The sequence below is a fragment of the Mauremys mutica genome, chromosome 4 (assembly GCF_020497125.1).
Source record: "Mauremys mutica isolate MM-2020 ecotype Southern chromosome 4, ASM2049712v1, whole genome shotgun sequence".
Lineage (NCBI taxonomy): Eukaryota > Metazoa > Chordata > Testudines > Geoemydidae > Mauremys > Mauremys mutica.
In genome coordinates, this window is record NC_059075.1 from 163,143,763 (window position 1) to 163,155,927 (window position 12,165).

General features: G+C 52.5%; 2 protein-coding genes across 8 annotated transcripts in view; both read left to right on the forward strand.

The window, feature by feature from the left end:
- Positions 1 to 12,165, forward strand: part of LOC123369703 (maestro heat-like repeat-containing protein family member 7) — a 422,324-nt gene that overhangs the window by 51,634 nt on the left and 358,525 nt on the right. The gene's annotated exons all lie outside the window — the stretch shown is intronic.
- LOC123369708 (transcriptional enhancer factor TEF-5) overlaps positions 1 to 12,165 on the forward strand; it is a 31,248-nt gene that overhangs the window by 13,336 nt on the left and 5,747 nt on the right. The window contains exons 3-12 of one of the 3 annotated variants that reach the window (XM_045015634.1): positions 137 to 199; positions 325 to 387; positions 3,975 to 3,986; positions 4,573 to 4,710; positions 5,150 to 5,193; positions 6,388 to 6,449; positions 8,535 to 8,668; positions 9,042 to 9,215; positions 10,500 to 10,640; positions 11,285 to 11,437. In XM_045015634.1, the coding sequence (XP_044871569.1) occupies positions 137 to 199; positions 325 to 387; positions 3,975 to 3,986; positions 4,573 to 4,710; positions 5,150 to 5,193; positions 6,388 to 6,449; positions 8,535 to 8,668; positions 9,042 to 9,215; positions 10,500 to 10,640; positions 11,285 to 11,437 (984 nt within the window). The remainder of the gene's footprint in view (positions 1 to 136; positions 200 to 324; positions 388 to 3,974; positions 3,987 to 4,572; positions 4,711 to 5,149; positions 5,194 to 6,387; positions 6,450 to 8,534; positions 8,669 to 9,041; positions 9,216 to 10,499; positions 10,641 to 11,284; positions 11,438 to 12,165) is intronic. The other 2 variants (XM_045015635.1, XM_045015636.1) reach the window with 2 other exon arrangements.

Genomic DNA, 12,165 nt, shown 5'->3' on the forward strand with positions numbered 1-12,165 from the left:
TCAGGAGTCTCCACTGACCCCCAGGCTGGCCCCGTGTATCTCGAACACTCGGCGCGCTGTTGTCACGCAGCGCAGTGCAGGATCATGTCTTCATTCTCTTTGTGTTTTCCTTTTTGAACGGCTTGGCGGGCCCTAGGTGTCCAGCCACATACAGGTTCTAGCTCGGAAGAAGGTGCGGGAGTACCAGGTTGGCATTAAGGTACGTTGGAGACCCTGCCCATGCGTCCGTGGTGTGTGAGCATGGGGCAGCCCCTCTCCTTCCTCTCCTCTGCTCTGGTTGACGGCTCTGCTGTTTTCCCCTCTCCTTCTGCTTTCTCTCTGCAGGTCTCTAGCCACTTGCAGGTTCTAGCCAGACGGAAATCTCGCGAGATTCAGTCCAAGCTGAAGGTACGCGCTCCTCGGCTTCCTCCCACCTCCCGCTTGCCCCCGAGCAGTGGCCGTGCTGACGACTAACACACTCAGCTCTGTGGTGTGCCGCTTTCTCTTTCCTTTTTATGTCTTTCCCCCACTCCCTTCGTTCCTGGAACCAGACGCTCCTTGGGGAAGGGGTGGCAGGAAGAGACTGCAACAGGATCTCTCCAGCTGGAGAGGTCTAGCTAGGAAGCTCCTGAGGTCAGTTAGAGGCCTCCCTGGAGAACCTCCTCCCATGCGCCCTTTGCAGGATGGTGAGCCCCGTGCCCACGTTGGGACCTGCTGTGCACAGAGTGGGGAGGGCAGGGTTGGTAGGTTGCAAGGGCTGGCCAGAGCCTGTGCATCCCAAAGGCAGTAACATAGCAAGCAAGGGCCTTAGGCTTTCCCCTTAGTGCTCCTCCTCCTCCCCACAAGCTCCTGCACTGGGCAAGGCTCTGCGTGTTTCCCTGTAGCTGGGAGGGTCAGGGCCTCCCCCAGGCTGCAAAGATGCACCATAAGTTCGCCACTGCAGGACCGTGAGGGAGCAGTGCAGGCTGCAGCCTAACCTAGCCAGGTGCTGCTCCAGACTAGTGAGCTAGGGGGTGAGGACAGCACACTGGGCACCTCCCCAAGGGGCAGGAATGAGATGCAGAGCCCACCCCTGTGCCTGAGGCTGGGGGCCCAAGGCAATGCTCCCCCAGCAGATGCTGACTCTCATGGGTTGGTCCCATGCCCGTGCGGGGTGATGCTGTCCCTGCTGATTCTAGTGCACTCGGGCTGCGTGGGCCACCTGGAATAACTCAACGCTGGAAGGTGTCGGGGTGCTCAGGCTACAGGGCCCACACACTGTGACGCTGACCCCCGCCCCTCCCCATAAGGAGACATGTGGGTGTTGGGGCCTGTGCTTCTAGTCTGTAGGGGAACAGTCGGACTGTGGGACCAGCACAGGGAGATGCCAGGTGGGGGATGTTTGAACCACAGGGCTCATATGATGGGACATACTCGCTAGTGCAGGGATGCTCAGCCAGGAGCTTTGGGGCTTCCCATGGAGACCCTGCTCCAGTTCATTCTAGCTGCCTAGAGGTCAGGCTAGGGATCCAGGAGCCAAGGGAGCAGAGCAAGGATAAAACTGGAATGTTGTCTCTTCTCTGGTTGGCTTTTCTTTCTCTCCTTCCCTCTTTCTTAGTGGAGTTTGACTAACCTTTCAGTAACTGTTTCCACTGTGTGTTCTCTGTATTGTGGTTTGCTGGGTGCCAGAGGCACATGTGGGTGGGGTGGGGTGGGGTCACAGGGCAGGGTGCGGGGAGGGGTTTTGCAACTAAAACTGAAATTAAAGTTCTCATCAGGACATTCCTCCTTTTGTGGTTGTCGTTCATTTTGTATTGTGGGAGCCGCACCATCGGGGCCCCATTGTGCCAGGCACAGCACATGTGCACACGCTTAACTAAAAGACCCTGCCCTGAAGAGCTTGAGTAGGAGACGAGAGACAACAGGTGGATGCCGCAAACAGAGGGGACGAACACACCATAATAGTGCAATAACTATGATTAGCCTGCACGGCGCAGGGGCCACTCCCAGGTGGCGGAGAAATCTCGCTGCTGGTCCATATGCATTTGTTTGTTCCAGTGCCCTCTGTCTTCCTGTCCCATTTAACAAGTCCCTGTAGAATTTAATAGGGAATTTTGCCCCTACTGTAGAGTCTACAGGATTGTTCAAAAGAACCTAGAGAGAGGATCTGGCTCGCTGTTAAATTCTAGTATAGGGTTTGGGAGTCATTTCTATAGGTCCCTATTAAATTCCATCTGACTCTTCCATAAGGACTGTAATTCCTCTGGCCCGTGGGCAATTTTGGAAGGGCCAATAGGGCCTATGTGTGGAACAGCCATATCTCCATTTTGGGATCCTCTTTTTAATACAGCCAAGTCCGACTGCCTTTTGGTTCTCTCTACGCCTCAAACGTGTGTCCGTGCACGTAGCTCTTAGACGCTACAGGACTGTGTAATATTGATTTTTAAAATACATCCATCTCCTGAGTCTCTGGGGGCTCTTAAAACTGGTTCAAAATGAATCGGCCGATCAAGCCTCAAGTTAAGCTCTGAAGAGGAAAAGCAATATATGATCTGATGATCAGGGCATGCATACGTAGTAAGCACACTAGGAGAGTGGTTCTCAAACTTCTTTTACTGGTGACCCCTTTCACACAGCAAGCCTCGGAGTGTGACCCCTCTTATAAATTAAAAACATTTCTAAATATATGTAACACCATTATAAATGCTGGAGGCAAAGCAGGGTTTGGGGTGGAGGCCGACAGCTTGTGACCCCCCCCATGTAATTACCTCGTGACCCCTGAGGGGTTCCGACCCCCTGTTTGAGAACCTCTGCACTAGGATGACCACAGATGCGCTGGGAAAGATTGCAGAACCCTCTGTTCCTGCTGAGTGAGCCAAATAGTTATTGCAAAAAGGAAACCTTGCTCCTTTTTCCAGTTGCCTCATATAAACACACATGTCTAGGGACAGATTATCTAGTGCTCCACACCCAGTGTGCACCCACCGCACTGAGCCCTTCTGAAAATGTGGCCACTTCCTTAGAGGCCCGAATGGGAGCTCAGCTCTTGAGGTCCATGCAGTTTGGAGAGAGAGAGATGAGCTGCTGATACAAACGCACACATCGATTTCCTGGTTTTAATCCTCTCCTTCCTATGGCTCCTTCCCAATGTCCCTGGAGCTGAGCATGATAAGCAGAGGTTATTTTTGATGCCTGTTTTCTCATTTCACTTTGCCAGCTTTAAAACTTGTAAGAGGTGGCGAATGGGAAAGTCTTGATGATATTAAAAACTCAGAAGATCCACTAACCCAAATGAGGTTCTATGTGCAGGCCTGGAAATTCTCAAATCAATCCATCGTAAAACAGCTGAGGATCATTTCCTCAGACGCATCCCTTTAAATCTCCTCTACCCAGCACTCTTCCCGCTCCTCTCTCCACTCAGATCTACATGTGCACAGCCACTCAGTTCACAACCAAATACATGGTTTCCCCCATCACCTCCCCCAGTATAAAAATGGTTCCAGCGCCGCTGTTCGCATACAGCCAGGCACTCCTCATTCCCTGCCTTTCAGTTGTGTGCACGTATAGAACCAGGCATGCCTCCGCTGCTGGAGCATATGTCACGCACGTACATGTGTGTGCTGGGTAAGATTACTTCATGCCCAATCAGCCCCTGGCTCACTATTCTTAGCTTCACGTACTAGTGCAGCCTATTCTGGTATTTCATGGCGGCCCGTGCACTATTCAGTGGTGCCTAACTGAGAAGAGGTTACCAGCCCGCACGGATCTGTTGTACCCATTCACACCCTGGCGTCCCACATACCCAGATTGCCAAGCAGGGTCGTAAACACAGGGAGACCAGGTCCATTAGAAACCACCCGGGTTTAGATTTGGTTTGTTTCCAAAGTCAGACCCATCTTCCCTTGGTTCTTCAAAGGGTCAGTATGTTAATGACTCCTATAAGGGTGCAGACGTGCCTCTGCTCTGGGATTGTTGCAAACATACTAACCGTTGCTATTCCTTTCTTTTATGTACAGGCCATGAACTTGGTAAGTAGTGCTTGAGTTTGCAGTTACTTTCTTTAACTGTCTCTTTATCCTTTTAATATTCCCTGGCCCTCTCCCATAGACAGAGACCCCCCCCCCCAGAAAAAGTCCCTGGTATCAGTGATTCAGTGCGGGGGTAGGGGGTGGTGTTTTCTCTCTGAGTCAGAACCCAGACAGTGCTGCCAAGGGTGCCCTCTCACACGTGAGATTTAAAACCGAAGCCCTGGCCACTTGTGCTCAACAATTCCTTGGGATGTTGATGTGAGCAAATTCCAGTCTGGGCGGTTTCTGTTCTCCTTCCCAAGTTCCCCCTGCTGTTTCATTGACTGCATTATTCTCCGTGACTTCCTGTCCTAAACACTTGTGTAGCAATGCATGGCAATGATAAACAGCTGCCACGCTCCACCCCAGAGGTGGCTGCATCACAGGGGCAGTTGAAGGGATCCCTTTGTGTGTATAGATCCAGTTTGTAAAGCGCATTGGGCTCCTTTGGGCTGAGGGGGGTAATTGGTGTCAGTCGGTCTGTCTGCGTCCCTGTGCGGTTTGGGTTGGTAACCACGCTTTCTGTTCCTCCTCTCCTCTCTCAAAGGACCAGGTCTCGAAGGACAAGGCCCTGCAGAGTATGGCCTCCATGTCATCCGCACAGATCGTATCCGCCAGCGTCCTGCAGAACAAACTCAGCCCCCCTCCTCCTCTTCCTCAGGCTGTCTTCTCTGCTCCCCCCAGGGTAAGGGACTCCACTCTCCCCAGGTGGAAGAAGGCTCGCCCTGTGTTCCCAGCCCAGCAGGATCTGCCACATGGAATGGGCTAGGAACACTGTCTAGGAAGGAGGTCGAGCCACCACAGGCTCACCTGCCGCCCTGGGAGTTGATACAGGGGACAGCAGGGGAGGGGTGGCTGCAAGGGAGCTCACAGCTACTCCAGTCCTAAGCTTTTCCGACAGGCAGCTTTGTTGAGGAAAGGGGCAGGAGAATTGGCCCTTGGGGAGCTCACAGCTACGGCATTCCCCTAGCGGATTTCCTGCTGAAGACGTGGTGTCCCGGTTGGCTGTAGGCTTGCTGTGCAACCTTAAAGCCTGCTCAAAGGGGCGGTAAGATGTGTCGCGGGGTGTTGGGATGTGCGGCTAAGTCCTGACCATTCCTTCGTGTGTGCTTTTGTTTCCCCAGTTTTGGAGCGGGTCTATCCCAGGACAGCCTGGACCCTCTCAGGAGTAAGTAAAGAGGCACCTCAGGTCTCGATCAGACCATATTTATGTCTGCTGAAGCTTTAATATGCTTTGGTTTTCTCCCCCCAAGTTCTTGTGTCAGTCAGAGATTAGGAAAGCAGTGTGCTGTTACGGGAAGAGCAGGGACCCCGGGGGGCCAGGTCTCTTAGGTCCTATGCCCAACTCTGCCAGCTTAGGCAAATCACTGGTGTGCACGTTTTTAAGACTGCATGTGAGCAGTGTGTGGAGAACAACCTGATGCACACAGCTGGCTCCCATGTAGTCAGGAGAGGGTCAGAAACCTGGGTGTAGAACTCCCCTCAACCACCAGGGGTGGGTTCCTCTGGGGTGGGCTGTGGGGAATGTTTGCCTGGCCACTGCCCGTGCTGAGTGTGTTGATGGATGGAGGACTGCTGTATCTCTGGCCTGAGGCTATGGCAATGATCCACCAATATCTCGCTGCTAATGACTTGGTCCTGATGATCTCTGGGGTCCAACCAGCGCTGGTGTCTGGCTGATTGCTGTGTGCACTGAGAACATGGGCCTCCGGATGAGCTGCATTTATACTAGACCAGGGGTAGGCAACCTATGGCACATGTGCCAAAGGCGGAACACGAGCTGATTTTCAGTGGCACTCACACTGCCCAGGTCCTGGCCACCAGTCCGGGGGCTTTGCATTTTAATTTAATTTTAAATGAAGTTTCTTAAACATTTTAAAAACCTTATTTACTTTACATACAACAATAGATTAGTTATATATTATAGACTTATAGAAAGAGACCTTCTAAAAACATTAAAATGTATTACTGGCACGCAAAACCTTAAATTAGAGTGATTAAATGAAGACTCGGCACACCACTCCTGAAAGATTGCTGATCCCTGTACTAGTCTAAGGGGATGTGTCAGAGAGGGAGGATGGGACGTATCCCAGTCCATGGTGGAGAGTGGTGGGAGGGGCGCAGAAGGCCTCTTCATTTGGGGAGGAGAGAGCAGGGCAGGCAGATGTAGGGAGCTGAGAATTAGCAGCTGGTCTCTGTGTGCATGTGCACAGGCACACAGCATGGATTTTGGGTATCGATGTTCTTGTCTTAACTGTCCAGGAAGCGACCATCAGCTCCCTATGGAGAGGAGGTGGGGTGGGGGGACACTTTATAAACGAGATTCTCATTAACTTCCCTAATGATGCACTTTGTTTTTCAGCATTAAACCATTTGCACAACCAGCCTACCCCATCCAGCCACCAATGCCTCCATCACTAGCCAGTAAGTGGGTCGCTTTCACTGGTGGCCAGATTTCCGCCAGTGCCTTGCCTCTTGGAGGTGCAGAAATATTTGTTTGCTTGCCTTAATGCCCTTGGCTCCTCCCCCAGATGAAGGCTCCACCCCCAGCTTCTGCCCACTGCTCATGTGCATGTTCACATATGCATCTCTGTGTCCTGTTGCCATGGCCACCTGAGCGCTAACTTCTGGGGGGCTTTTTCCTCCTCTTTCCATCATCTCCTGCCCCCGGGATTCACACTTGAGGGCAGAATTGTCTCTTCTGCATCAGAGATGATACCCAAGCTACCAGTCCTGGAGAATTGGTCCAAGCCTCAGATACTAGGGTGTCACCTCCATATCACAGTCTGTAATTCACCAGGGTGCAAAGCTCCCAAGACTGCCCCTGATCCTGAGTCTCCTCAGTCCGCTGGGACGAGAACCTGCCCTGTTTAATTCTGTTATCAGCAACACCCTGCCACCCGGTGTGCCCAGAAATAGAGCAGCCTCCCAGCACACCCACTGATCCTTCCACCTTTCCAAACGTAACCCAGCTAACCCAGCGTGGCTCTTTATCGCTCCCTAGTGGCTAGACCAGGTGTAGAGGTTAGTGAGTCTATTACTGCTTCCAAGGTAAGGGAGTCTGTTCTTTAGCCCATGCAGTAAAGGCTAATGATCTTGGCTCCAGAAGTCCTAGTTTCAATCCCCGTGGGTGACCCAGCCAGCATCATTGTTATATATTGAGCCAGAAACACAGGTGGAAATCCCCCATCTCACAAACAATAATCTGATTAGCCAGGAAGACCAGTTAGCCACAACAGATCCTGGAAGGGCTGTTAGCCAAGACCAGCGATCCTCTAAGGCATTGGTTCTCAACCTTTCCAGACTGCTGTTCCCCCTTCAGGAGGTTGATTTGTCTTGCGTATCCCCAAGTTTCACCTCACTTAGAAATTACTTGCTTACAAAATCAGACAGAAACATACCAAAATGTCACGACCACTAGTACTGAGAAATGGCCGACTTGCTCATGTTTACCATATAATTATAAAATAAATCCATTGGAGTATGAATATGGAGTATTACATTTCAGTGTATGGTATATAGAGCAGTATAAACAGGTCCTTGTCTGTATGAAATTTTACTTGGTACTGACTTCGCTAGTGCTTTTTCTGTAGCCTGTTGTAAAACTAGGCAAATAGCTAGATGACGTGACGTACCCCCAGAAGACCTCTCTGTACCCCCAGGGGCATGCGTATCCCCGGTTGGGAACCACTGCTCATGGGGAAGGGAGGGTGATTGTTTTTGACAGTGCTGTGGTGCCTACGCACCTCGATCAGGAATCAAAGCCCCGTGGTGTTAGGTGCTGTGCGTGTGTGTAATTTAAATAACCGTCAGACCCCGTCCCCAAAAGTTAGCAGGGATGGGAGAGTGGGGGATGTCCCTGGTGGGACAGGCCTCTGTTTACCCCCAGTGTTCACAGAACGAGCGAAAGGGTTAAACACACAGAATGTGATCTGGAGCTGGTGTGGGTCTCACGTATCCGAAGGGAGCATGTGCAGGCTGAGAGTCGGACCGGGCTGTACGCCAGGGGAAGTTTCCTGGCAATACTAACGTGATGTGGCTCCGTGTCCCTCTCTAGTGGTAGACCACATAGAGAGATGTGTGTGTCTGCCACCTCCTACTGGGCACTGGAATAGGCCCCCAAGGAAGGGGGTTGGCAGCCCCATTGCATGACACCTCTAGAGCCAGCCTCGAGGTCCCCTCCGAATGCCCCGCACTTACGGCGCTCCAAGTTATCGTGTGTGTGCAATGATGCGGATAGAAACCGCTGTCCATGTACGTGCTGCCACTGCAGCTTACGTACTGCGCATCAACTCAATGCACAGCAAACCTGCCATCTAGACCTGTGTTAATGTAGGAAACAAGGCCAGCGGCGGCTAGGAGAAAGGGCAGCTGGACTTGCTGAGACCCGCCAGATCGTTTTCCATGTGCGCGTTGCGGGCACAGATTTCCCGGAGCTGCCCCAAGATGCTCTAGGGGATGGGGGGTTATCCCATGGCTTGCTGGATGGTCTCTCCATCTCCCTTCTAGGTTATGAGCCCCTGGCTCCTCTCCCACCAGCTGCCTCGGCCGTGCCCGTCTGGCAGGACCGCACCATCGCCTCCGCCAAGCTGCGGCTCCTGGAGTACTCGGCGTTCATGGAGGTGCCGCGGGATGCTGAAACGGTAACCCTGTGGGGGGTGCTGGGAGTTCGGAACCACCCCCTCCCAATCAGACTGAAGGGGAGGGGGCGTCCCATTGATCAGAGGGGGCATTTCCCCTGTCCCTATTTTGCTTAGCACCAAGCATTGGCGCCCAGGCACATGTCTGGGGTCCCCCAGAGCTGCCCCTGTGCAGCAGAGGGGAGTGGAGAATGATTCTAGGCATAGCTTGCGTCCCTGTGATCTCTTAGCCCGGGTGGTGATGGGAGGCCGGAGGGTTCTGGGTCCCGGCATCTGACACAGCTTCACCGTGGTGCCTGTGGTTCCGTGGTGTCCATGCATCTAGGGCGACCGATGACTGCTCCCACGACGCTAACCCTTCCTGCTTCCTCTACAGTATAGCAAACACCTCTTCGTGCACATCGGGCAGACGAACCCCTCGTACAGCGACCCCCTGCTGGAGGCCGTGGACATCCGCCAGATCTATGACAAGTTCCCCGAAAAGAAGGGGGGCCTGAAGGAGCTCTACGAGAGAGGACCCCAGAACTCCTTCTTCCTTGTCAAGTTCTGGGTAAGGACAGTGCACACACCCTCACCAATGCCCAGCTGTGCCTCTAGAGCTTGGGCTGGGTCCAGGCTTGGGTGGGAGATCTTCCAGGCTCACTGGAGACGGCAGGAACAGGTGTAGGTGAGTCAGAAGAGGGACCCGCTTCCCTCCCAAGTCAGTGCAGTGCTGGGAGGGGGCTCTTCTCTCTATGTCACTGCTCAACCCAGGGACGTGCCATCTTCAACGCTGCCATTTCAGCCCCAGCCACGTGCTTCCGGCGGGGAATAGCCGGCGCAGCCGACACCATTGGCACGGGAGGGAGACAGTCCCTCATCCTGTAAGCAGGGGGTCAGGCTGCTCTCTGTCCCTCCCTGCCTGCAACACTGGGCCTGGGAAGAGGAGGTGTGAAGTGCCCCTGGAATCGTATCCCCCTTCCAGCCTGGCAGCAGAGTGAAGAGGTGCCCATTCCAGTTGCCCTCCCGGCCCAGGAGAGGGAGGAGAAGAACCTCTGGAGCCGCAGGGAGGGAAGAGCTGATATGGGGGCTGAGAGGGGAGGGCCACAAAATTAATTGCTGGCCTGGAGGAGGAGCAGGTTGTGGGGATGGCGGAGGCATGAAATTAACGAGCGGGGGCTGGGGAGAAGTTGGAAGCTCCATACCAGCGTGTCTCCCACAGGGGGCCAAAATCTCCTTTCTCTGTACGTTTGGGAGAGCTGGCGGCACTGCGCACACGTGCGCACACGTTCAAAAATCAAGACTGATCAAAACACACTTTTAAAAGTCTCCTGGTTTGGGGCGGGGTGGGTGGGTCTGACTCCTGCTTTCTGACCTCTTAAGGTTGTCCATACTGTGTCCTCCTGAGATGGGAATGGCCCCAAGGGTAAGGACCTTGGTTTTAAGATCCGGCAGCAGTGTTTGCAAGAACAGAGGTATTTAGCTCCGATGTCCTGGCCAAATTCCAACTGGGGTAACTACATCCTGCCTCAATTCTCTGCCCAGCCCGCTGGGTTGCAGTGGCTTATATGGTATTCTCCACTCTCTGGCCTAACCTAGCGTGCGCTCTTGCTGCACGCTGTCCAACAGCTGCCATCTTTCTCCCCAGACGTGGGTGCGTCTCAGGAGGGGCTGACGTGCTCTCTGTGCAGTCAGTCTGCGGAGAAATGGTATTTCTATAAATCAGTGATTTTTTATTTATTTATTTTTTACCTCCAGGTCCCTGTCCCCCAGAGCTCCACATTCTGGACCTTCCCACCTCCAGCCAAAGCTTAGCTCAGTTCCTGGTAACACCCTCCCTCTCCCTCTGCTTTAGGCGGATCTGAACAGCACGATCCAGGACGGTCCTGGGACCTTCTATGGCGTGAGCAGCCAGTACAGCAGTGCAGAGAATATGACCGTCACCGTCTCCACCAAGGTGTGCTCCTTTGGGAAACAAGTCGTCGAGAAGGTAGAGGTGAGTCCCACGCCTGTGAGGGAGTGCAGGCTAGTGGCTAGAGCACGAGGTGGAGAGTCAGGCCTCCTTGGGATCTGGTCTTGGCTCCAGGAGACAGCGAGACTGGCAAGAGCAGGGGGCTGAGGGTCGGTGCCCCTGCATCCCATTCCCAGTTCTGCAGCTGGCTCCCTATGTCATTTGGTGGAGTCACTGCCCCTCTGTGCCTCAGTTTCTCCATCTGTAAAATGGAGAGGGTATCTACCTCCCTGGGGTTTCAAAGCTGAATTAATAGAGATCTGTGTCATTATTATTTACCATAGGAATGTGCGGTGCTGTGTCACAGGTAAAATGTGCCAGATGCTAACAGAATCCGGCCCCAAAGACCTAACAGCCTAAGGGCACTATTGAGTGGAAATAGCTGGATGAAAACTGCTAAAGCCCATGTCCCTTAAACAGATCTAGCCGCATCTAGTACCTGAGCTAGTAAATTTCAGCCTTCTGCAGTGATATTATCCCAGTTCGCTTAGGCTCTTGCTGCAGATCCCCATGTGTTTGCTTCCTCCATATTGCATGCTCTTATTCCTGCCTGCTCCCTTGCACTCTCTGATGTCAGCCATGGGCTAACTGTGTAGTAACACTGAGCACCTGGATCCATTCTCCTGCAGACAGAGTATGCACGGCTGGAGAATGGCCGGTTCGTCTATCGAATCCATCGGTCCCCCATGTGCGAATACATGATCAACTTCATCCACAAACTGAAGCATCTCCCGGAGAAGTACATGATGAACAGCGTCCTGGAGAATTTCACCATCCTGCAGGTACCCGACCTTGCCTCCTTCCTTCTTCTTCCATCCCTGGTCTCCACTTCCAGGCTCACCATGCATAAGTGATGCATGACTTACTGATGACCACCGTCATATGACCACCCTTTGTTGCATGTAGGTGCAAATCCCCTCCCCCCCAAGGTTAAGACTGAAGATGTCCCCCCATTATAGACCAGGGCCTAAACTTTCAGAAGTGACTCATTATTCTGGATGCACTCCTTGGGATGCCTTAAAGAAGCCTGATAGTCAGACAGTGCTGAGCATCTGCCCGCTGGAAATCAGGCTTGTTTAAGGTGATTCAAGTTCGGTGCCTAAAATCATTTTGAAAACACAGGCTCTAATTTTTTCAAAGCCATTTCCTTATCAAACCAAGTTCCCTAAAACCTAGAATTTTTACAGGCCACATCTTGTGCCAAGGTGGCCTTTTTGGGAAAGTTTGAGGCAAAATCTCACAGGGATTTTGAGAGAGTTTGGGGAGAGGGGCAGGAGGGTGTTAATCCCTTTTTGTTCACACAAATGTTATCCTTCAAAAGTGCATGTGTGTATAAAATACAGTAAAAATGAAATGTGAATAGACACTATAGAGACACCCATATTAACAAATAGATATGCAGCTGTGTACCCCGCTACATGTAATTCACTAGAGCTGGTCACAAAATAGTCCTCAAAAGAGTTTTCCATCAAAACAAATACTGTTTAGACAAAACTGAAAATTTTTGAGA